Genomic DNA, 26448 nt, shown 5'->3' with positions numbered 1-26448 from the left:
ATGGTCATGTGTGTGGCATAATAGTGGGTTCACAGAGGGGAGTTGTAGGGAAAATTTCACTGCCAATCTACTATCTTCTGTTGACAAAAACAACTATGTAACAAGAAAAAATATCTCAGTGACTTATTAAAAGAAAAAAAAAATCTGACACTGAACATGATATGCTTAAGTTATTTGGAAAAATCATTTCTGTGGAGCCCCTCATTTCTTGATGAGGCCAGATAAATGGGCTGTTCTATTGTGGATGGAGTTTGAGTTCCAAGAACTGTACTTTTGTCATCAACATAGGAAAACACATGTCCTTAGGAAATGAGAGAAGTAGGTGTTCTCTGAGTGCAAGGACTTAAAAAGCCTGGCTTGGAAATGTAGTAGTTTATGATTTTTAGAAAGTGAAGTCTTTTTAACTACATATGTTTTTTTATGGATATTCAATGACTTATGTAAAATGCATGATGTTAAATTATGTTTGAGTTAATGTGTGATGTTTATGGCATGTCTGTAGCTTTTAGAGCAAGTTTATAAAAGGAAAATACTAAAAATATAAAAAATGTTTCTCTGAAAATTTTAGTATTACTCATAACACCAGTAGTTCATCATTTATAATCCTCTTAAAATGGTGTTTTCTTTTTAAAAATTAGATATTTAGGCAAATGAAAAATATAAAATCATTTTTCGTATTTTCTTTGTTTCATTTTACACAAGAAGTTCAGAATTCTCCATAGCTGATTTTAGTTGGATTTTGAAATGGTGGATTGTGATATTTTATCATACGGTGTTAATCCTGGACACAGATTGGTCTGTGGGGCTACATAATTTGTAGAGCCAGTCACTCTTGGCAAAGATCTTCTCAGTGATTGCCCAGAGTTCTTGTTTTTGACTATATGGAAGAGTAACTCCCTCCACCCAAGGGCAGAAAATTATCATGGTTAATTATTCTGAATCTAATCTACATATGTCCTTAAGCAGTGTTTCTAAACTTTGGCCAGAGAAAATTTTTGTTAAAACTTGGTGAAATGAGACAAAAAAGAACAGAAGACAGTGTAGTTTTTCTTGAATCCAATTTCGTTCAAGCTAAAGGCACATCTTTTCTTCGGGATTTATGGTGAGAGAATACAATACTTTATTTCAAGACTCTCACTCAGTGAAATAAAAATGTGGTTGCTAAACTCGAGTTTGTGTCTCAAACATTTTTGAAAATCTACTGGTTAATGAATTCAAGTTGGGTCATTTTTGTGATGTGTGGTTTTGGTCAATAACTCTTTCTCCAGAGATTACAAAAACTTTTAATCTTTGAATTTGTTAAGCAGTTAAATTGGTAAGTAGGTGATACACAAACAGATTAGAACAGATCAACTGTTCTTTCGTGGCCAGAGGTTTAATGAGAACTGTAATAATCCAGTTAATTGTTACTGTGCATAATGACTCTGTTGCTGTATGATCACTTAGAGAGGATTGTACAGTTGGGGGAGACTCAGCCATGCCTCATCTGATTTCTTGGGTTATAAGCATTATTGTTCGAAATTGTTCCGCTATGGAGCCCTTTGCCACATTTCTGTCGTCAGTATAGAATGTACACATATCTTTAGGTGATGACAGAAATGAGTTTTAGCTCTGGGTACAAAAATTCAAGAAATCTAACGTTTAATCTTCTGTAAGTTAAGAAAATATTTGTGTAGTTTCTGAGCCTGACCAGTCATTCTTTTGCAGTTTAAGTGCTGTGGAGTGGTGTACTTCACTGACTGGCTGGAAATGACAGAGATGGACTGGCCCCCGGATTCCTGTTGTGTTAGGGAATTCCCAGGATGTTCCAAACAGGCCCACCAGGAAGATCTCAGTGACCTTTATCAAGAGGTAAGGTCATATGTGGTTAACGTATCATGTATACGAGTTTTCTTATAATGACTTTTAAATAAAGGATCAACAACATGGCCATGAAATTCTCCTCTTCTAAATACAAAGACCCTTGAAATTTTTCTCGGTTATGTGGAGAAACAGCATAAAGCTAAAAATCAGTATAAAAATCCGAACCTTATCACATATGAACAAAGGAAATTGGAAAAGACCATGTTTAGACTCAACTGGGTTTTAAACTGTATTGTCTAGAACCAGTTTCTCTTGCCTCCTAAGGATCCTTTGAAAATAGGTCCATGAGGGGTATGTAAAGAACTCTGCATATTCAGGAAGACAAGGCTGGGAGTTCCCAAACACGATATGTATTTTAGGGCCTCCACTAAAACACATGTAGGGAAAAAAAATAATCAATACCGCTCTCCAGGGAAAATTCTGTCCTCTACTCTTCAGCTCCCCCTACTGGCTAATAAGGAACAGCGATGTTAGTTGTAGTTGGCAGATTGAATGGAGTTAGATGCTCACTGGGTTTAAAATCAGTCATCCCATGCCCAAGAAAGTTGCATGTCTGTGTTTCCTGGGAGAATTTATCCAAATCATCAGTTATTCCTTTATTATCAGAAGTTCTCCTACTCCTTCATTTTTAGTGGTGAGTTTTTGAACTTTGTTAGCAGTAGAATCTGAATTCAAACTAAAATGTAGAACTATACCATCCAGTACAGTGGCCAGTAGTTACCCATGGCTATTTAAATCAAAATTAAATTAAATGAAAATGTCATTTCCTTAGTTGAAATAGCTACATTTCAAATGCTTAAAGGACACTTGAGACTAGCGGCTTCTGTATTAGGCAATGCAGATATAAGACATGGCCACATTACAGAAAATTTCATTGCAGACTCGAGCTAGAATGGAAGGGCAAAAGGCAAATCAGATGGAAGGGAGCTCTCAGGCTGAGGGGCTGGGATCATTTCCCAGAAACATCTCCAGTCAAGCATCTGGATATCAGAAAACAGTATTGAAAAACTCTGGCTTGGGCGCCTGGGTGGCTCAGTGGGTTAAGCTGCTGCCTTCGGCTCAGGTCATGATCTCAGGGTCCTGGGATCGAGTCCCGCATCGGGCTCTCTGCTCAGCGGGGAGCCTGCTTCCTCCTCTCTCTCTGCCTGCCTCTCTACCTACTTGTGATCTCTCTCTGTCAAATAAATAAATAAAATCTTTAAAAAAAAAAAAAACCAAAAAAAAAACTCTGGCTTACTATAACATAAAAACTCCTACTGCATAATATGTCATCCATACCTACACATGCACGCACGCACACACACACACACATACACACACACACGTATATATAATATAGCTATGAAGAGTGAAACTTTAAAACAGAATGTCATGATTTATAAAACATGCATTTTTATACCTATCTCAAGACCTTAGGACGTTATACATTTTTCCCTAGAAATACTATTATTGTTCAAACCATCTTTTAGGCTGCCAAAATCAGTTGCAGAGTTGCACAGAAATCACTTTCATTAATTTATGGTGTGTATTATTTGAAGAAGATGGTGGATTACATACACAAATCATCTATCTTCTTTATATCTTAGATACGAGTAGCTTTTGGCTGTTAAAAAATTCATCTCAGAGGACAAGACTGTGCCTCATTAAGCATATCCAAAATAAAGTGCTTTTGGCTCCGAAGACATGCCACAGAGAAGCATGCCAAGTGTTTTTTTAAGAGACTCAGAATTGTGTTAGTTTCCTAGGGCTGCTGTAACAAAGTGCCACCAAGTGAGTGACTTAAACAGCAGGTCTTTGTGGCTTTGTGGTCCTGAAGGCTCGAAGGCTTGAGAGCAAGGTGTTAGCAAGCTTGGCTCCCTCTGAGAGGGGTGAGGAGAATCAGTTCAGTGCCCATCTGTCAGCCTCTGGTGGTTGGATGCAATCTTTGCTCTTCCTTAGTTGTAGAAGCATGACCCCGAACTCTGCCTTCACATTCACATGCAATTCTCCCTGTTTCAGTGTGTCCCCAGATTTTACCTTCTCCTAAGGACACCAGTCCTATTGCTTTAGGGAACTAACCTTTTGCAGTACAACTTCCACTTAATTAATTACATCTGTGATGAGTCCATTTCTAAATAAGATCACATCCTGAGGTTCTGGGGGTTAGGACCTGAACATACGCATTTGGGGGAAACACAGCTCAACTCATAACAAAAATTGTTGAAACAACTGAATCACTCAGGTTGTTTATTTGAAAAGATAACCAAAGAATAATTGGGTCAATGTCTCTGAGTTCATGATTATGCTACGTCTTTTCTTCTCAAAGTCTGAAATAAGGACAGTCAACTAACAAGTTCAACAGTGAAAGCCCTGTTCATTCCAGAAAACAGAAAACACAATAAAACAGTGCTTAATATTTCCAAGATATTATTAAATGCAAAAACAATTGTGGATATTCAAATGTATTATAACTCACCACTAGGTTTTAAAGACACAGGTGATTACTATATAGATGTGAATGGAAACCTATCCACTTTCCTAGTGTGAACTTTTGTTAGTTTTTAGGAATGGCAAGTCAATATGGGAAATCACTGGGCTACACCACCATATATAATAATCTCTACCTTCTTTAGTGATTAATATTGATAATATGATTACAACTGGCATTGATAAGAATGGCAAAACATGAATCCATTTACCAGATCTTCCCATAAAGTCTGAATATGGACAGAGTCACTTTGATTGTACTTTCTTTAGTTGGAAAGCATTCAGTTAAACATCTGATAGGATTTTCTTGCTGTCAAAATGCAATTTGTTTTTACTAGTTTGTCTTAGATTATTTCCACGAGTAGTATTTGTCCTGGAATGCCTTACTTTGGGACTGTCTATAATTGCTTAATCCATGAATTTCGAGATTGAAAGAGGCCACAGGATTGTGTGCATGCCAGTTGAGGAACCAGACTATTTGAAAGGCTTTTTCATCAAAAGACTTTCAGTAGCAAGCTGGCATTGTCAGTTACGAGATGTTCTGTAGACAGACTTCCCGCAGAGATGGAGGTTCATTATATCAGAGTAAGTCTGCTTTTACATTTTATAATTAATAACAGATGCTGGTATTGGTAATAATATAGTGCATAATTATATGCATAGTTGACTTACCAAAGTGGATCACTTAGTAGCTTTATGGCACAAGTACAATTAAATCCATCATTAAAAATAAGATTTAATTCTACTTTGCCCTGGAGAACATATGTTTCCTAATTGAAGAGTGCCCAGAGACCATCCACCTGGAAGATGAGGGGTCTAGAGGGAGGGACAAGTGAGGGACAGCTGGAGGTATTTATGTTGCTTGTTCTGAAGTAGCAAAGACTAAGGGGAGATATTTTAGATGTCTTCAAATATTTCAAAGTTCATCACTCAGAACAGGAACTAGACTTACTCATTGTTGCTCCAAGGGCCAGACGCTAGAGGAAGGAAATTTTGAATCAATAGAAGGAAGACCTTGCTCATCAAAATCCGTCCGATTGTGACACAGGTTCTCTTGTAAAATAATGAGTGTCTCATCACTAAAAATATTAAAGTCAAGGTCAGATAACCATGTCATTGGCGGGTAGAATGGGTTTTTAAATTAAAAGTGGATCTGGACTAGATGAACTTCAAGGTCCCTTTTATCTTTCCTATTCTGTAAGCTCAGAGATAAGAACTGGCTTTCTTCCTGCAATCTTTCTTCAGTAGTCTGAAATCAAGGAAATAAATCATTCGCAACCATCTGGTGGCCTGCATGGTCCCTGACCCAATAATGTTTTATGACACTTTTGAAACCTGTGAAAAATGACAGAGCAGAAATACAGCGGCAATTGCACATTTTAGAAACATTCCCATCAGAAGTATTGTTGGGTTTGGTACACAGGTCCTCCAATACCTGTAATGAGCTACACACTTGTAGAGACGTGTAGTTGTAAAAGTCACAGATGAAACTATTTCTGATCAACAGTTTGGTTCCATCACACTCATGAAGTCAAATGTTTTGTGAGAGACTCCTGGGCCCCAGGTGCTGTTATAAAGGCTGAGGATACAGCCAAGAATGTTGCAGATAAAAATCTGTCCTGTATAATTTATATTCTAGTTAGGATGATAAATATTTAGCAAGATTAAAAACAGCAATAAAAAATAATTTCATGTAGTGGTAAAAGCATTTTGAAGATTCTGAACAGGGTCATATGCTGGAGGCTGGCTTTATTGGCGAGGGAGCTACTTAGAATGGTTAGGAACCCACTCTTTTAGGAATGACATTTGAACTGAGAGCATTTGATGCCAAGGACGCAGCCATGCAAAGATCTGCTGAAGAATTTTTTTTTTTTTTTTTTTTTTTTTTTTTTTTTTACCCTAAGAAACTACAAATGCAAAATCCCACCCAGGGCTACCCTAGTGATTACTGACTACTTACTACCTTGTTCTTTGGGATTGCTTGTGGAACCGCAAAACATCAGACCCCAAGCTGAAGTTGGTAGAATAGAGGCCTGGGATGCGCCTCTTCTTTCTCTCACCTGCTGAGTCGTCTACCGTATCGTTAGTAAAGGTCTCTGTCTAGACCTGATCTGGAGTAAAAAAACAAAACAAAACAAAAAACCCAGAGAGACAGAAAAATAAAGAAGGCTAGCAGAGAGAAAGTCTTGCCTGTGGACCTATGCTCTTGTTGGACGGGCTTCAAGGGAAAGGTGATACCACTGAGATTGTTTTCACTATTTTTTTGTGCATTTTTTTCTGTGACTAGGATCCATAGCTCTCACCAGCTTTTCTTGGGGTTTTTATACCTCAAAGCGTGAAGAACCATAGTTGTGGAGATAGTTGCAGTGTTTGTCACCGCAGATACGAAACGAAGCATGAACATCTCCTCAAAGGGACTGAAATGCCATTTTCGTCCTCTGTGTGCCCCCTCAAGACAAATGCGTGGAAGTAGACAGGTTCACAACAGGTCCTACTTCAAATGGACCAACTCAAAATGGAAAACAAAGACGAATGGAGAGTAAAGTAAAATGTGCCCCCGTAGACACATGTCTTTGTTTTGTAGTTAGAAGAAAGACCGCTATGAAAAGATACTGACTGCTTCTTCAGAAAAATGGTATTCACAGCAGGTTATATGAGGGCTGGACAGAGAGACGGTTTCCGCACAGCTGAGTGCCTTCAGAACACTTTCCTTTTAGACCCTTAGTCTTTGCATGTTCTGTGTGGTATTGGGTTTGAATAGCGCATATTCTTTATGATTATTCCCTTTGTGCCAAGTAGTTTTGCCCCAAACCATTTCTGCCTCTTTAGGTGGTAGGTGTTTATTTCTTCTCTGAGTAACAGAAAACATCGATAAACAGGCTGAGAGAGAAGGGCAGGGAGCATGGAAGTGCAGGGGTGTGATCTCTCTGAGCCGTGGTTTACAGGACGAGGAACCCAGATGGTGACAAGTATATATAGGTCTGCAGCAGTCACAGAAGGTACAGGGACATATAGAGATGTTGCCCTGCCTCACCCCAGTTCAAGGTGGAGGCAGCTCGCAGGGCGCCATGCGTGATGGTTCATGTTTTGGTGGACACCCAGAAGAGCAGAAGCGGGGCGGGGCAGAGAGTCTCAGGCAGACTCCGTGCTGAGTGTAGAGCTCCACGCAGGACTTGATCTCAGGACCCTGAGATCACAGTCTGAACTGAAACCAAGGGTCGGAGGCTTAACTGACTGTACCAGCCAGGAACCTCCTCCCTAGGAGATTCAAGTTTTTGCTCTCTCTGTTGTCTGTTATCTCCTGTGTGAGCCGAGAGTCATGAATCTGTGCTGCTTTCCCACAGACGAGAAGTCTGCTCCTCCTTATCTCCTTTATACTCTGTTGTTGGCAAATGGCATTTGCTTTATAATCTATGCTCCCTTTTTTTTTCTGGGCAACATCTCAGCCCTCAACACTTTTTGCTAACACTCTTCTCCTCTGAACAGTTAGAAGGTGAGTCAATACTATATCACACACAGCATCCTAAACATAACCATTTTCTTAGCAATTCTCTGTGGTAGAGACATGACAGAGTGTTGAAGATACAAAAAGAGTTGGTGGGAGATGGGGTCTCGCTTTCTGGCAAGTTCTACATAAGTATGAGATTGATGACTTTTCTCCCAGGTAAGCCGGCTCTTAAACAACTAGTAGGATTCTTCTTATAACCAAGGAAATTGCACACACACACACATACACACACACGCTAAACAAAATGAGGGCTAAGTGTTGAAAGAGAAGTTCAAGGCAGGACACAAGAAGAGGTAACAGTTTAGGGCCCCCCGCCAGGGGCTGGCCAGTTGCATTAACACAAAGTTAGTCGAGTCTGTATAGTAATGATCCATACATCAATGGCTAGAATAAGAGATAGGAACTAGATAAACCTAAATTGGGGCACAAGAAGGAGCCAGACACAGGGTACGCAATCTTTGATCGCCACGGTCTTTATGTTAGAGATATGCAATGCGAGCACGTAGAGGGGCTCGTCATTCATTGAGATAAACAGGTGCTAGTCACGTGCAGAAAATATTTGGAAGGCATGGGCTGAAGAGGGCATTGCAAGCGAGGGGGCCATGGTGCGAAGTTAGGGCTGGAACTCAGCTGGAGCACGGGGGGTGAGGAGGGCCCCCTGCCAGGGCTGGACGAGGCAGGAGGTGCATGAGGAAGAGCCCTGTCTGCCCGGCCACCACAGGCATTTTATGCTGAATCCTGTGAGTAGTTCCCAAACAGAAAGGCAAGCACGTTCACAAATCTGAGGCATTATTATGAAAAGAAGGCTTAGCCCTGAGTAGTCACAGGATTCTGATTTATTAATAATGAAACTCCTTTCTCGGATAAACACACACACGACCTCCTGCCCAGATAGTAAATGGTAGGCAGCTTTCAGGCTCCGTGGTTATTTAGATGGACTATCCCCAAGAAGTTCTATTCTCGGGGTTCTTTTATAGGAAGTCAAAGACAATCCCTCCTGCCTCTTGGCTGACTCCATTATCTCCTCAGCACCTGCCGGTGGGGGTCGGATTGCCTCTGACTTGGGGTGATGTCTGTTCTATCATCCAGAGCCCTGCAGGACCCGTTAGTGCTTGGTAGGGGAAAATTCCTTTCATCTCCGGGCTTCGCTTGATCTAATCGGGCTTCTAACCGTTCTGCCAGTTTTGCCTCAGGTATACACATGTATTCTTCTTTTCTTTCCCTCTCTTTCGGACATGGATCCACTGTAGGTTTCCTGTTCCCTCTTCACTGTTCCACTTTTCTTCTTGTGCCCCGTTAATGAAGGCTTGCAAATGTTGCCTTTAGAGTTTTGACGCAGAAGAAAGCCATTTATAATATTTTGACCTGAAAGAAGTACGTCCCAAAGTAACAATTTTAGGTCTGTGCTTCAGAATCATTCTGTGGGCATTGTGAAGCAGAGTGGAGGGGAGGACTGGATCTCCAGGCGGGGAACAGAGCTAGGAAACGGTTGCACGCGAGCCATGGCAGTGATTAGGTGGCACGCCGTAGACCTGATTTGGGCAGAGATGTGCATTTTGCGTGGACGATACAGGGAAAGAGCTGCTTCCAAATGCAATGAGTTGAATAGGGTGGGAGTCTATTTTTGTCTCATAAACCGTAAACTGGTGGTAGGGGAGGGGACGGGGGACAGGCTGCTGGGCAACTCTGCTGCATGGGTTCATCCAGAGACCCAGGATGGTGAGACGGCTTCATCTTTTTATAATACCTGTCTTCCAAAATTGCTCCTCTTTTTCTCCAGTTCCAGTCTGGGGGTCGAAGGAGCGCGAGGGAAGGAGAGCATCCAACACATTCATCGCAGCTCTGGTCGCCTCTGCTCCCGTTCTGTTGGGAAGGCTCAGTTGGCGCTGCTTAGCTGCAAGGGAGGCTGGGAAGTGGGGTCTCCGGCTGGGAGGCTGTGTTCCCGCAGAGGACACTGATTACTGTGAAGAATCACTAGTGAGGAAAACTAAGGAAGGGGGACTAACAGTTTACAGGTATTGTCAGTGTAGATGATGCAGTGAGTGCATGGCGGGAGATGAGATCCCACAGAGAGATGGTGTGAGATCTGCACTGGAGGACAAGGTTGGGAAATGAACCCCCTATGGGAGACCCACCTATTGGGGGCAGAGGAGAAATGGAAAGCAGTGTCCTGGAACGAGTTTCCTTAGTGAAGAAGCCTGGTTCAGAGGTGAAGACTTTGGAGGTTAAATCTTCTCTTGCCCCTTACTAGCTGTGTGACCTTGCGCAAGGTTTTTGTGTTTCTGTTTTTGTTTTTTTTCTCAGCTGCAAAATGCGGATAACCAAAGTACCCTGCTCAGGCTTTGTTTTGAGAGTGAATTAACATCTGTGAAACCCTTAGAACAGCGCCTGTTTACATGACATACTATAAGTCATAGCTGAAAGATAAAGTAAATTAGGGATTGGAAAGCACACCTTGGATTTTTCAAATAAGATACACGGTGATAGAGCTCTGTAAACATGCATGGCCTTATTTGAGCTCTAAAATGTTTCTTTGAAGGAGCAGTATTATTAACTCCATTTTACAGATGAGAAAAGTGAGGCATATGAGGCTAAGTGACCCAACCCCGTGTCATAGCTTGTCAGTGACTGAGCTCAGATCTATATGATTCCAAACCCCGTATTTTTAGACACTAAAGTTTTTTTTTTTTTTTTAAGATTTTATTTATTTGAAAGAGAGAGAGAGAGAGAGAGAGATCACAAGTAGGCAGAGAGGCAGGCAGAGAGAGGGGGAAGCAGGCTCCCTGCTGAGCAGAGAGCCCGATGCGGGGCTCGATCCCAGGACTCTGAGATCATGACCTGAGCTGAAGGCAGAGGCTTAACCCACTAAGCCACTCAGACGCCCCTAGACACTAAAGTTTGGAGATGTGGGATACCTGGTGAGGGACAAGCTGAGTGCTTGTAGCTTCTTTTTCCCTGGTGAACCACAATGTCTTTATTTGTAGAATGAGATAATAACAGTACCTACCTCATTCTAGTAGTACAAAGATAAATGGAGCTTCTTAATGAGAAACTCTCAGCAAACCACTTGGCAAATAATAAACACAAATCTTCAATGCGTGGTGGTAGCTAGTGACAGTAATGACGATAAATGTAAGTTATGAATGTATTTATTAAAGTAAATAGAACAATTAATGATCTATGATTAGATTTTTAACCAGCCAAATTGCACCCAGTTCTGAGAGTAAATAGAAGAATAGTATGTATTTTCTGGTTATATGTATTTGTGCTTGCTGAAAGTAGATTTTCAGGTCAAGGTTTTTGGGGACGTCACGTGATTACCCACTCCCTTGTTTTAACACCTTCCCCCTTCTTACAGTTGAAATTTAGGTGGCCAAATGAGATCCCAAAGAGAGACACTGTTTGAAGTAGGAGCTTGGAAATGTGCTTGTGCTCCTTCCGGCAGGGAGAGCTTGCTGCTGGAGGGGGCCTCACCGGCCAGGACGGTGCTGTCTGGGTTTTCTGACTCTAGAGTCTCTTTACAACCACGTCTTTTTGTAAAAACAAAAACTGTTCTGTACATGCAATCTTTTACATTTGGTGATTCTGTCTATGCAATGGGAATATTGTGAGAAAGAAACAAGGTATGAGGGACTGTCATTAAGAAACAGGAAGACTTTGGGTGCCTGGGTGGCTCAGTTGGTTAAGTGTCTGCCTTCGGCTCGGGTCCTGATCCCAGCATCCTGGGATCAGCCCAGAGTTGGGCTCCCTACTCAGAGGGGAACCTGCTTCTCCCTCTCCCTTTGTCCCTCCCCACCTCTCTCATGCTCTAGCACTGCTGTGTCTTTCTCTCAAAAGAAAAAAAAAAATTAAAATTAAATCTTTTGAAAAAAGAAATAGGAAGACTTTTTCTACTGCATTTCCTATGCATGGGTTTGCTTAACCTTACTCTTAAGAGAAGAGGAAGTCCCATGGTGAATTTTATTACTTGCTATTTAATTTTTTTTTTTGAAGAAACATTTCTTTCCCTGCAACATTTATGGTTATCAGTGGAGAACATTTGGTCCAACCTGTGTGTAAATCTCATGGACTCATGAACTGCATTCAGTTTTTTTGATTTTAGAAGAAATAAGGCTGAAGATTATATATTTGTACCTGATAAATAACACAGTCATTTCAAACTTTAAAGTCATTACCAAACATCCATTAGAAAAATATCAATACTGGCATATATTGGCACCTAGATTTTATTTATACCTTATCTTCATAAGCTGATTACAAGTCTGCCTAATTTTTTTAATGTGGGCTGTGAATATTGAGTACTAAAGAGCCAAGGGGTTCTTCCAATTTTAGAAAATCATTTTGGAGATAGATCAGAGCCTAATTTCAAGTATATCATTTCCTCAGAGGAAATGAGCTCTCCTGACATGCCTTCCAACAGATTCTAGGAAATGGGGGGATTAGGGATTTTTTTTTCTCTGATAAAAAGGTACTGTTATTATTTATAATTGACAGTTCACCAGAATTTTAATATTTCAGCAAGTAAAGTAGGTTAGCCATTATGTTTATTCATACCTTTGAATTTTCTGAAGTTATTAATGTAGGACTAACATAGCTTTGTTTAGGAAGAAAAATATTCAAGGTAAATCAACTTTGATTATTTTATTTTTGAGAAAAGCAAGTAAGTGTAATTCAGTTCTTTCCAATTCGGAATAAAACCCCCTTTGTGAAATGGAATGCAGTTTTGAACTCTAACATTTATGTTTCCTCTTTGACTCACTCAACAGAAATGTTTGTTTATGCAACTAAGTCTCTATGAATAGTACAATAGAATGTATAGAGAGGCACATCTGTATTTTTTTTTTTTTTCTCTAAACTTGGTGTCTTGTTTTTCAACAACAGTGTCCAAGTTTCACTGAAAAGTGTAAACCTTAAGTATGACTATCTGACTGGCTGAAAATAAGCTCCCAACTTGTGTTCAGATTGAATCTCTTTGATGAGGATGATGTGTGGAAGGGACCATCAGCCCTGGAGCTCTTTCTACGAAGCCTCTAGAGTGGCGGAGGAGGGCGGTGCTTATGCACAGTGCTTATATAGGAATCTGGGAAAACACTGTCTTCAAGAAGAGGAATGCTCTTTTGGAAAGTTAATCTCTAACTTTAAGTAATTGTGTAAATGATTCACTGATATTCAGCATGAAGCTTGATATGTGGCAAGTTGCTACAATGCCTTCTGGTCATCATCAGAAAATATAGAATTGTATTCAGTATAGAGAGATTTGTACTTAAGGAATTCTTTTTTTTTTTTTTTTTTTTAAAGATTCTACTTATTTATTGGAGAGGAAGAAAGAGGGAGTGAGAGAGAGCCGAAGCAGGGGGCAAGGGCAGAGGGAGAGGGAGAGGGAGAAGCAGGCTCCCTGAGCAGGGCTCCATCCCAGGTCCCTGGGATCATGAATCGAGCCTAAGGTAAATGCTACTGACTGAGCCATCCAGGCAACACCCTCTATTTAACGAATTTTAATGACAAACTTAAATACTAAAATTCTATCTGGTTTGAGGGGTTATCTATGTGCTTTTTAAACTAAGTGAGGTAGTGATAGGGCTGAACTATTGTTATAAAAAATTAAGGAACCTAAGACGTTCGCTTTGAATAAGCAACCATCACCCACCTCCATGTGGAAATAGTCTTTAGGGATTATAACCTGAGATCCGGAAGGAGACTAGGTCCTGACTCTGTGTCATATGATACAATCTCACGTCCACACTTCTCGGGAACCTGAAAAGCTTTTTGCTTGGAATCCAAACCTTTACAACAGTCTTGGTTGTCTGAACATTGTACTGCATTTTCTAGTTTTTTAAAGTTAAAAATCAGTGTCTGAACATTGTACTGCATTTTCTAGTTAAAAATCAGTGTTATTTTCAGAGTAACATTGACCAAATCAGCACAATCCAGAAAGAGCTCAGTAGGCTGATGCAGTGTATATATTTAGAAAACTTGAGGGAAATAGGAATATTTAGTTTGGAGAAGAGAGTAGTTCAAGAGAAAGTGATGGCTTCAGATAACCGCTCTCCACTTTATGGAAAAGAGATCATTGGAGAGCAGAACCAGGACCAACACATCTTATTCAGAAGGCAGGTTCCAGGGACACATGGGTGGCTCAGTTGGTTAAGCGTCTGCTTTAGGCTCAGGTCATGATCCCAGAATCCAGGGATTGAGTCCTGCATTGGGCTCCCTGCTCAGCAGGAGTCTGCTGCTCGCTCTCTGCCTGCTGCTCGCTCTCTCGCTCTCTCTCTCAGACAAATAAATAAATAAAGTCTTTAAAAAAATGGAAAAAAGAAAAGAAGAAGAAGAAGAAGACAGGTTCCGATAAGGAAACGTTGAAGTATTAGTGTTTTCAAATGTGGACAGGATGTCTCTTGAGGCAGGGAATTCCTTTCATTACAAGTACATTTTCTTTGAAAGTTCTTTCTGTGTGTATATGACCCATCCTTTCTTGTTATTATTATTATTTTTTGTACATCTTGTAATTTTTGTTATTGTTGAGAACTAGACCTTTTAAATAATAACCCCAGAGTTTGTTGTGGTTGTTGTTTTCTTGTTCCTTAATAACTTTCCTGAACGAATTCTGTGAACTCTGTATTCTTTGTCATGTGTGGCCACTGAAGTCTGCTCAGTTAATGTAGGGGTCAGTTGCTACCTGGAACTAGTAAGCCTCCCAGTCTCTGGCAAGGGTGTACAGAGCTTCAAATTTAGCCAGAGGTAAGATCTTAGTGCCTTTGGGTCTTTCCTAAGCATGGACATAGCCCTGGGCAGCAGCACCGCTCAACTCAGGTGTGTAACTTTGCAGATCCCCACAAGTATCCCAGAACTTTGTGAAGGCCTCTGGGGACTTCTCATTCCCCCAGATTTTCTTTTTAAGCTTTTTGGCTTGCTCCTCGTGTGCAGTTATTATGTGCTGCCTCAGGCAACCTCAGTGTTCCTCTGGTTGTTTTTGACAAACACCCTCAGGGAAAAGGCTATTGGGCTGGTGGTGCTCCAACTCAGGTTCAGAGTAAAACAGCTTGCAAGTGAGGTCTTCCAGGGAACCTCGAGATAGGACACATAATGACATTTCTCTGAGGATGGGGCTTTGAAGGGGCTCCAATCCTATTCTGTTGCCTCTGGCTTCCAGGCCACTGGTTTTCACCATAATTACGGGCTGTTGATTTTCAAGGCTACTGCAGGGCTGGGTAGAGGGGATAGGAGAGAGCTAATTAAAATGTGACAAAGCTGGCCTATCTGACTGAGACTTAGGTACTTTTCTTGAATAATGCTCCTCAGATTGGTACAAACTTTGGTTAATTTTCAAAGTTCTAAAAAAGTTGATTTTGCTAGTTCTTTCATTGCTTATATGGAAGAGAGACTATTGAGGGTCCTTTCGCTGCCAGTTTTGCTGATGTTGTTCTGGAAGTGCTTTTTAACCATATTTTTAAAGGTTAAAAAGTTGAGCTCATTAATTCCAAAGTCCCCTACCACTCTAGCACATTCAGTGTTAACTAGTATATCACATCTCCCAAACCATCCCAGATGATATAATTTACTACCCCTTTTTTGTAAACGTGGTTGTTTAAAATATAATTAGAACAGACTCTCCCCAAAGCCAAAATATGAAAACACAATAGACTGTAGTTATCAGTCTCTGCTTGATTTTACTCACAGATTGGAAAAAGAAACATTACCTTTCCTATAGCTTTTTAAAGTTAGAATGAATTATTCAAAAGGGGTAGGAGATCTTATGCTAATAAGAAGACCTATATATCATGATAACGCTGCCTCATTCATAACATTGTGCCCCAAAAGAAAAAGAAGATGATCTGGGTAGAATTTAAATAGCAGTGACTACTGAAAAGGTAAAAATCAAGCGATAATTGACTTAAAGCATTTCACAGGATTGAAGCATCACCGTATGTGTTTCTTGGATGGTTTACATTTTATTCTCAAGTTTATTTTAATTATTATAAGATTATTTATATGTCTATTCTAACTGTTTATTTACTTATTAAATATCCATTTTTTTCTAAGTACTGAGAATATAGGTAAGGAATTAACTAAACATAAGCCACAGCCATTTTGTATCAATTTCTTTTTTCTAAAGATGGATCTGGTGATCTGCTACTGGCAGTGAGGTTAAATAATGTATCCATATAAATTAATTTTCCATATGTTTGAAGCTAAACCTTTTCAGTTTAACTCACTTTAATGTGACCCTCTCTGCTTCATGAGAAGGTAGTGATCTAATGTCTGAGTGACAAAAAATCATTTTAGATCATGACTTCACTGTCCTGAAAAACAGCATTAGTCCCCACGGCTCTTGGGAGCAAGGGCTGTTCCATGAATACTCAGTGGCCAACGCATCAGATCAAAACTGACAAGCCCTGGACTCTTACTATGGACTGACCCCACTCTAAGAATTAAGTATATTTATTCACTTAATTTTCCCACTATCCCAAATAGGTAGGCACTATTATTATCTTTTTCAGATGGGAAAACTGAAGTAGAGAGAGTAAGTAACTTGCCCAAAGTCACATAACTTATAAGTAGGAGAGCAGGGATTTGAAATTCAGAATTCTGGCTCTGTGGTTCATGATCTTCTAGTCTATCGTGTAAGAATCAAGGATGCTTGTTAGAATTACACATAAACATAAGAGTGAGTTGGCTCTGAGAGCTTAGTTGAAGGAAACTCTTTGAAAAGTATTTGAACTTTGGTGAATTTTCTTTGTAACACATAGAATAAGTCTGTGCGTGTATGTGTGTATGTGCCTGTACATGCATATTTGTGTGCATAGTAAAAAAGGAAAATGGCCAGAGAAGTGATTTTATTAAACCAGTGTTAATTAGTATTAAATTTTAAATATTTTGATTTTGCTCTTTGGTAAAATTGATGATGCTTTGCTTATCTTTTGCTGTTAATCTGCATTATATGATTGACCAGGAAACTGTCCAGAAATATGTCTTTGGCTAGTTTTACATGATTTTTTGTTTCTTGAGAAAAATGACTAACGGGAGTGAAGTTACTGATCAATGTCTTTGGAAATCTAAGAATTGTGTGTTATTCATTCTTCTTCAGTATAATGCACAAATTAACAAACTGATTCAGTAGTCTTGCTTTCCTTATTTAATTGAGTTCTTTGTGGAATCTGGAGAAGAAAACAAGGAAGCAATTTTTAAATTAATTATTAATTTCTTTTTATTTAAGTAGTTGCCTCAGTAGGGTAAGCAGGCTGAGACACTGTTACCACAAACTCAGAAGAAAGGTTTTGAAAAGTCAAGTTCTTCTTGTTGGGAGATAATTTTCTATGATTCTCTTGCATTTCTGCTTGTCTTGTGAATAGAAGCACTGGATGTGTTTGTTTTGGACTATCTTTTCAAGGGTGGTTTTTAAATTCTATTAATTAATTAATTAATATGAGAGAGAGAGAGAGAGAGAGAGAGAGAGAGAATGAGCAGGGGGAGGAGCAAAGGGAGAGGGACAGTAGACTCCAGCTGAGCCTGGAACTTGATCTCATGGTCCTGAGATCATGACCTGAGCCAAACTCAAGAATCAGACACTTAACTGACTGAGCCAATCAAGCGCCCCTCTTTTCAAGGGTTTTTGCACAGAAAACAGCCTTGAAGGTAGAGTGTCTCCCTCCAGAGTAAAGGGTGGGTTTATTTACTGTGTAGTATGAGAAAGATAATGTCTTTCTTCAAAGCAAAGGACAAGTATGTTTACTGCCTACTGTGAAAGATTAGGGCTCCCAAAACTTGAGGGTTCTCCTCCATCACACAACCTGCTGCGTATGCAGGCATCATGTGGCTGTCTCTGTGTTGTCCTCGGATCTCCAGGAACTGCCACATACTCTGGCTGTTGCTATTGTTATGAGTAATAAAGTCTCTGGTCTCTGTCTTCTGCCAGAAGTTCATGAAACTGCGACAAGTGAAATTGTTGGCTTCCAAATAGAGTAAAATCTCAGAATCTTCAAAATTCTTGAAATTTATCATTCTAAAATTCTTTCCTAGATTTTCACCTTCATTTAGAATGAACTTCACTTTAGAAGAATGAATTATCATTTCTTTGTGGGGATTCAGTTGGAGACATGGCATGTTCCCCAGGCTTTGTTCACTGGAGAAGTATCTTATGGCAATTGTTAGTCACATTCTCCCGCCTTTCCTTTGCCCCAGCCATCCCATGATCCTTGATTATAGTTCTTTTTTTCGCCCCCTCTTCTCTTTTTTTCGGAATTCTCTTCTATCTATCACAGGTACTCCATAGTCTTTTATACATAAAACTAAATACAAGCAAATGAAGTCAGGTGTCTTCAGTGTGTAGGGGAGCTAAAGATTCTTTCAAACCCTTATCTGGTGGAACTAGAACTTGATGTTATACGAGAAATCCACCCCCCCCCCCCAATCCCCGGCCGCAGAAGTGTACTTCTGCAGGCACTGGGAAGAAGTGGGTGCATGTGGAGTTGGGGAAAGGGAAGAGATGGACTTCTGCCCACCAGCGTATTTCAGTAGTAGATTGGGCAAACATTCCTGAGCCTTGGGGGAAAGTCTCTGACCAAATGAGCTATCATCTAACAGTGAACACAAATAATAGTAAGGAAACATTATGTTTGAAAATTTGGATTATTCTTTATCAGGGGTCAGCAATCTATGGCCTGTGCCCCAAATCTGGCCTACTGCTTTTTTTGTTGTTGTTCATGAGGTTTCATTGGAACGCTGCCATGTGCATTCATTTACATACTGTCTATGGTGGTTTTCTGGTTACAGTGGCAGAGGTGAGCAGTTGCCATAGAAACCATACAGCCAGCAAAGACTAAAAGATCGACTATCTGACCCTTTACAAAAAAAGGAGTTTACCAACCCCTGCTCTAGTCATGTTTTATGCCAGTGGTTTTCAATTTCCGGTTGTGAGGAAGACAGAAAAAGGACTGAGCTCAACAAAATCCCCTGGGCAGGCTCACCTCCATCTGCCCTCTGATTTCTCAGAGGTGTTCCCTATCGAGAGTCACTGTGTTAAACTTTCATGATTCAAGTTGTTTGGTTCCATGAACTGATGTAGATTGTTGTTTTCATTGTTTTGGCCCTCTGTAACGCCCCCAAAGTAATACTGTGTTATCTCTTTTACAGGGTTGTGGGAAGAAAATGTATTCCTTCTTGAGAGGAACCAAACAACTACAGGTGCTAAGGTTTCTGGGTGTCTCCATTGGCGTGACACAAATCTTGGCTATGATTCTCACCATTACTCTGCTCTGGGCTCTTTATTATGATAGAAGGGAGCCTGGGACAGACCAGATGATGTCCCTGAAGAATGACACGACTCAGCACCTGTCATGTCACTCAGTGGAACTGTTGAAACCCAGCCTGTCGAGGATCTTTGAACACACATCGATGGCAAACAGCTTTACTACACACTTTGAGATGGAGGAATTGTAGAGAATGTCCAAGAAGGAAACCACAAATTCATTTTATTGGACTTGTGAATTTTTGAGCACACACTTATCTGTTTCAGAAATGTGTAGAAATAAAAATGTGGCCATAAAGGAATGACTAAGCATAGAATTTTCTACCCTTTAAAATAAAGAGGGAAAGTTTCATTTTATAAGTCACCCCCTGGACAATGGTTGATGCCCTTTATAATGCTGAGGACAGATCTAATACCCACTTTATAGCCTGTATAAGATTTTTACTGAACACAATTATGCTTTGAGGCTTAGACTTTGGCATAGTTTGACCAACATTTCTGAAGCCATGTAAACAAGTTAAGCTATGATGGATTTGGGGCTACAGTAAAGTTTTATTTACTTCCAAAAACTTGCTAGTGTATCAAGTAGCAATGAACTTCTAACATGGGAAATTAGGCAGTATTAATGAACTATATTATTTGGTGACATATTCTTTTGAGAGTGGGTAGATTATACATAAGTAAACTCTGAAGATTGGTGACTACCTAAATGTGATTTTTTTTCTGGCTACTTAAAATATTCTTATTACTTACAAGAACAAATTAACACATTGTCTTAAACTGATCAGGGATCTATGTGTATATAAGAGTCTGTGTTAAGTCTGTAAAATTCCGTAGATTTCAGTTCTTATAATGTTAAGAATAACAAGTGTGAGTGAAAAGGATAAAATTGTCCTGTATAGCACCATTATTTTTAACCTTTCCTGTTAATAGAACTTTAAAATTCCATCTTGGGCTTGTATTACGTACATAACTGTTAACTTAAATACTTAACCACTAATTTTGAAAAATTGCCCGTGTGATACATAGGAATCATTATAATTCAGCATGTAGTCTGGTCTCTAGGAAGTATTAACAAGAAAGCTTACACATAATGTAGTTCATTCAGCACAATCTTGGATGTTACCTTTCTCCCAAACTAAGGCCCTTTCTGACACTCAACACTTTTTAAAATCAGTTCATCTTTGTCTTCTCCAAACAAGAGGCAATAGTCTACAAGTCCGAATATAATTCTGCAGAGAATAGTGTTCTTTTTCTCCAGAAAATTGCCATTAGAATCATTAAAATAAGTGACAATTTAACTAGAGATATACTTTGCCTTATTTCACTGATTAAGATACTGTGGTGAATTACACAGATTATTAAATTTTTTACGAGAGTAAAATATATTTATTTGAAATGGGGAGAGTGCATTTTACTGTATTTTGTGTATTATGTTCATTTCTCAGAAAATGGAAAGAAAATTAAAATGTGTCAATAAATATTTTCTAGAGAGTATTAATTTGTCTCTAATTTTTATACATTATAAACATGTTTACCACTCAACAGGATTAGCAAGGGGAGAGAAATAAGAAGAAATCACTGAGGGGCACCTGAGTGTCTCAGTGGGTTAAAGCCTCTGCCTTCAGCTCAGGTCATGATCCCAGGGTCGTGGGATCCAGCCCCGCATGGGGGTCCCTGCTCAGCAGGGAGACTGCTTCCCCCTCTTCTCTCTCTGCCTGCCTCTCTGCCTACTTGTGATCTCTGTCTGTCGAATAAATAAATAAAATCTTAAAAAAAAAAAAAAAGAAATCATTGAGTAAAGTGACAATTATGATTTCCAGACTCTGGAGCTAGTCTGTAAGAGGATGTATCTTCAGTGAAGAAAGATGAAAAGATACCCATTTATTTTTCAGGTTTGTTTTTGAGTAAACAATAAATAATGCAACTTTTTTCTATAATATAAAAATATGCACATTCATGCTAATTTATCTTCTCAATGCTTTACATCCCAGTCTCTTAGAGTAATTTTTAGAAGAAAATGAGCCTAAGAAAAGCACTATTTGAAACCACCTGCCAGATTTCATCTCCTCCATAGGTTGAATTGAAAATTGAGTAAATTCTTTGCTCATTCATAACCAAAAGCATCCCTTTTTATAATTTCCTCAATACCCCCTCCCCATAACTTCACCTAAAATTGAGACAGCTATGAGTAGTATTTGAATTATTTGGATAATGGTCAAATTATCCAAATAGCTGCTTTTCTTTTTTTAAGATTTTATTTATTTTTTTGACAGAGAGTGAGCCATCATAAGCAGGGGGAGTGTCAGAGGGAGAGGGAGAAGCAGGCTCCCCGTGAAGCAGGGAACCCCATATGGAGCTTGATCCCAGGACCCCGAGATCATGACCTGAGCAGAAGACAGACAAACATTTAACCTACCGAGCCACCCCGGTGCCCCTGAACGCCTGCTTATTTTGTTGATGTGTCTCAGGGACAGAAAGAACAAGCATATATTGTGTTGACTTCAGTTTAAAAAAAAAAATCCTCAAATTATAAATAAAAGTCAATTTCTCCATTTTTAGACTTCTGATATTTTGATTTATCACCTGATTTAGTACTCTAGAACAGCCAGCATAAATTTAGGCAATGATCTTATATAGACTGTACTGGCTTAGGGAGAAGGAAGAAACGCCGTTGTGGGGGGGTGGGGTGGTCGACGCAGACCTCTTAGGGTGGAGGGGGTGCATGCAGCTGGAATAACAGCTGCCAGACACCTTAAAAAGTCTATTGACTATGGGAGTGCTGAAGGAGCTCACTGTTTGGGTATGCTGCAAACAAAATTGCTAAGTATTTTGGGGAGAGTTTTTTCATAAGCTTTCTTTTTCAAAAATCACTACGTTTTTAAAGTAAAAATTTAAGACTATTTTCAGAGTAGTTAATAGTCCATTCAGAGCCTCCTGGAGATTCAGAATTGATAATAGGAGACAGTGTCTGTTCTCAAGCACTGTATGATCTGGTGGCGAGACGCTCGTGCTGATCACAGATAAAATTCATAGGAGAAGACACAGTGAGTGGGGTCGTGGTGAGGAATAGGAGGCTGAGAAGAGGGGAAGTAAGGCAGCTCCACCAAAAAGGTGGCTTTCCAGCTGAGTCAGGAAGGAAGAGTGATGTTTCCCTAACTCACGGAGAACATTCCATGACTCTGAAGTTAAAAAGTTTGTATTATCGGGGCGCCTGGGTGGCTCAGTGGGTTAAGGCCTCTGCCTTTGGCTCAGGTCATGGTCCCAGGGTTCTGGGATCAAGCCCCACATTGGGCTCTCTGCTCAGCAGGGAGCCTGCTTCCTTCTCTTCTCTGCCTGCCTCTCTGCCTACTTGTCATCTCTGTCTGTCAAATGAATAAATAAAATCTTTTAAAAAAAAAGTGTGGAGCTTATCCTTTCATGTTGGTTAGACAGAGCACAGGATGCTTGGAGAGCTACCATGGAAAAGGAAATGGGTGAAATTTAGGTTTTTGAACTTCACTTCACAAGCTAAGCAGGGGATCATTGACGTATTTTCAGAAGAAGCGATTTGTCTTTCAGGAATTTAACCAGAAGAGCCGGTGAGTGAGAGACGGGCGGCAGTGAGACAGGTGCAAGTATCATGCAACCCCATGGGGCGGCCATTCTTTATCTTGTGTAGACACCGGCCACTCCAGGTTCTAGAACACGCCAGACTCTGGCAGAGGGCTGACTAGATTGCTGCTGCTGTGGTCCTGGAGAGAGAAGGATCCTCACCAGGGCAATGAAAGTTTAAAAAAAAAAAAAAATGCATGCATTAAATTACACCAGGGTGACTCCACAAAAACTGGCATCAGATTGAGTATGGAATGAGGAGTAAAAGACCTGAAATTTCTGGATTTTGTAGCTAGTGCATTGGCAGTGGCATTAACCTGGATAGAAGACTGGAGGAGGAGCGGGTGTGTGGGAGGGTAATTAATTTGTTTGGGACATACTGAGTCGGACATGCCTGCAGGACCTGCAGATGGAGATGTCTTCAGGCAGCTGTAAATTCCGGTTTGGAGCCCAGAGAGTTCACTGTCGAGCCTGAGAATTTGTATGCATTTCTTTCTGATCTCAGAAAGCCTGACAGAAAATGGGCAGACAACCAAATCCAATACGAGAAGAATCTTAAGCGGGATGCTACAAGAGCTTCCTTTTGTCTGAACTCCCACTCCTGAGAAGGTGTCAAGCGAGGTAAAGAAAAGAGAAATGAACATACCACGGAATCTTCTGTGGCAAAAGGAGCCGCCCTTTAAAAAAGAATTACTGCCAAGTGCTGTGTTGCTTATCCAACCCCACTTCCAATGATTGCCCTGTGATTTACAAGTGGAGTCATCTTTCCTGTTAACGGAGTTCTTTTTCCTCCTCTTCAAGCATCTCTTAGAAGCATGTATGGGAGAGTCAGTCATGACCATCTTGAAAACCATTTATTTTCTCTTAGAATACGTTATTGCGATCATTCTTCATCTTATGCATTCATGGTGCCTACCGAGGGCCAGGCCCCAGGGTGCTAGGTATATTACACAGATTTTTCTCAGCTCTCTACAACTTTTTTGCAGTCTACAGGCATTGTGATCTTCATTTTACAAATGAAGAAGAAGAGGGACTCAGACAGACGGAGGAAGTGGTTTTTACTAGTGAGTGGTAGTGCTCTAACCACCCCCCCCACCATGTTGGGACATGGCATCTCCATCAGCCTGCGGTGAAATTCAGCCATTGCCTTGCATAGAAAGCTGAATCCTCCTCCAGGTCAATCAACATCTCAGGCCCAATGTGTCTCCGAATGAGTATTTTTTTCTAATTTCATTCTTTCCACTATTTCCCAGAACAAGTCCAAACTATCTAAAATTTTGATTGAAGCCATACGCTTCTCTTTTCTCCCACCTCTTGTCTCCTCCCATTGATCCATCTTACATGCATACACAGCCAAATTCATTTCTTTTTTTAAAAAAAGATTTTATTTACTTATTTACTTTATAGAGAAAGAAAGAGCAGGGAGAGGGGCCGAGGGAGCAGGAGGGAGAGAATCTCAAACAGACTCCAAGCTGAGTAGGGAGCCCAATATAGGGCTTGATCTCATGACCCGGAGATCATGACCTGAGCCAAAAATCAAGAGGCAGATTCTTAACAGACTGAACCAACCAGGTGCCCCCAAATTAATTTCTTTAATCAACTTTATTTAGGTGAGATATATATATCTCACATGTTTTAAGTACTAGTTTTGCAAATATATACATGCCTATAACTACAACCAAAACTGAGGTGTAGAACATCTCATTATTTCAAAAAAGTTGCACCTCATGACTTTGCTATAAAACTCAACAATCCCCATTCCTAGCCCCAGGCAACACTGATTTGCTATGTCACTCATTTCTTATAAAACACAATTCCGATCATATCACTTCCTTATTCAAACACTTCCAGGAGTTTTTTGTTTGAATTAAGACAGAGCTTTCGAGCTCATTCGTGTATGTGTCATTTATGTGGCCCTTTGGGCTACATGAAGGTCAGAAATGACTGACTATCCTAGGTCTTGCCCGACTAAGTGTCTATTACATGGAAACAATAACTCAGCGCCCAGGTGTGGCTGCAATACAGGGTCTGAAACAAAATAGAATTGAGTTTATGAGTCATAAAACATACATGTGTGAGTAAACCAAGGAGTCAAGGCCTTCTCTCCTGCTGCTCGGCTGTGCTAAGGCATTTCCCTGGCTCACGTGGTCCCACATGGCACACTCTACTTACACATACAGGCTGAAGGAAGGGGAAAGTGGAATGGGAGGAAACATGATTTTTCCTTTACGGACACACACAGAAACACACATCATGCCCATTCACCTCTCAAAGCTCTAAAGAAATAGTTTTTATTCCAGAAACCTGTGTATCCAGTTGAACTAGGAAGTTCTATGACCATAGAAGGAAAAGAAATTGGTATAGGTGTCAGTTAGCAAACTCTACCACATTCCTCAGTGCTTGTAGGTTAAAATCTTCTACTTGAACTAATTTTTCCAGAACTATCCCTTTTACTTTCCCACAGGTTCATATATACCAGCCACATGGGTCAACCATGGTCTACTCATTGCCTCTGACATTGTGGGATGTATCTTGGACCTCCTTGCTTTAGCTCACTTCACAGTGTTCCTCCAACATAACTTTATCTCCACAGGCTCACCCTGTACTCAGCCTTTTTTATTTTATTTTTTAAAAGATTATTTATTTCAGAGGGAAATAGAGAGAACTCAAGCGGGGGTGGGGGGCAGAGGGAGAGGGAGAGAGAAAATCCTTAAGCAGTACAGAACCTGATGTGGGGCTCCATCCCAGGACTGTAGAACCCTAAGATCATGACCTGAGCTGACATCAAGGGTCAGACACTTAAATGACTAAGCCACCCAAGCACACCTACCCTCAGCCTTTAAATCAGTGACTCAGCAGCCACTGCCTATGTGCAGCTTCCCCTGACCACTCCAGCCCTCAGCAAACCTTCCTCCTCTGAGCTCAGCACTTATTAGTTGCCATGATATCTAGGTAGCTCCTTGTGTTTTCTATTTTATAACACTATTTTCATTTCATTTCATTTCATCTATTTTATAACACTAATTTTCATTTCAATTTCATTTATATTATTATTTTCTCTTTGCATGTTGTTTTTCTTAGGAACAAGCATGCTACGTTGTGTCCCACTCAACACTTTGCTTAGGGCTGGGTAGTGTTTCTTGGGTATCAGTGCATATCTATTCACTATGTACATGAATTAATACATGCATGAATCATGAGTTAGTTAAGTGAATCAAAAGCTATTGTCCAAAGTGATTCCAATAAGGAGAAACTACTCTAAAGGAGGTTATCTGTTCTTGACTGGGATAGAAGACACTGGGTTATCGTTATCATGGGCTAAGTACTAATTTAGCTGTAAGTGGTTATAGATTGGATCTGCAGAATGTAGTTAGAGCTCAGTCATGTCTTATATACGTCTGAGTGAACTATCAATATAATAGTCTTAGATTTATAAAATGCTTTTACGCCTAACTCCAAACCCTATAATCTACATTTGTTAAACTGGAATGTACAGAATAAAAGCTGAGTTCACATCACTGGAAAAAAAAAAAAAAAACAACTCTGTGGAGAGTTAAGGATTGTAGCAGATTACTACTAATCTTGTAATTTTCATGTGGTTCTAGAAAGTAACTTTAAAAAAATATGTGGCATTTGAAATTTCTGTCCTGAGTGTATCGATATAGCATTTCATTTACCCTTCTCATAGTACCAGTGAGGTAAGATTTATAAGAAAGAAAAGGTACCTGTGGATCAGAGATCTTAAGGAACATACCCAAAATTACACAGCAAG

At 40.0% G+C, this 26448-nt stretch overlaps 1 protein-coding gene across 2 annotated transcripts in view; it reads left to right on the top strand.

Annotated features, from left to right (window-relative positions):
• Positions 1–20579, top strand: part of TSPAN12 (tetraspanin 12) — a 64813-nt gene extending 44234 nt beyond the window's left edge. For both annotated transcript variants that reach the window (XM_059171680.1, XM_059171681.1), the window contains exons 7-8: positions 1708–1851; positions 18968–20579. In XM_059171680.1, the coding sequence (XP_059027663.1) occupies positions 1708–1851; positions 18968–19273 (450 nt within the window). In that variant the 3' untranslated portion in view covers positions 19274–20579. The remainder of the gene's footprint in view (positions 1–1707; positions 1852–18967) is intronic.
• Positions 20580–26448: the final 5869 nt, after the last annotated feature.

The sequence above is a fragment of the Mustela lutreola genome, chromosome 4 (genome assembly GCF_030435805.1).
Source record: "Mustela lutreola isolate mMusLut2 chromosome 4, mMusLut2.pri, whole genome shotgun sequence".
In the NCBI taxonomy this organism is placed as follows: domain Eukaryota; kingdom Metazoa; phylum Chordata; class Mammalia; order Carnivora; family Mustelidae; genus Mustela; species Mustela lutreola.
This window is presented reverse-complemented; position numbering and strand designations above follow the sequence as displayed.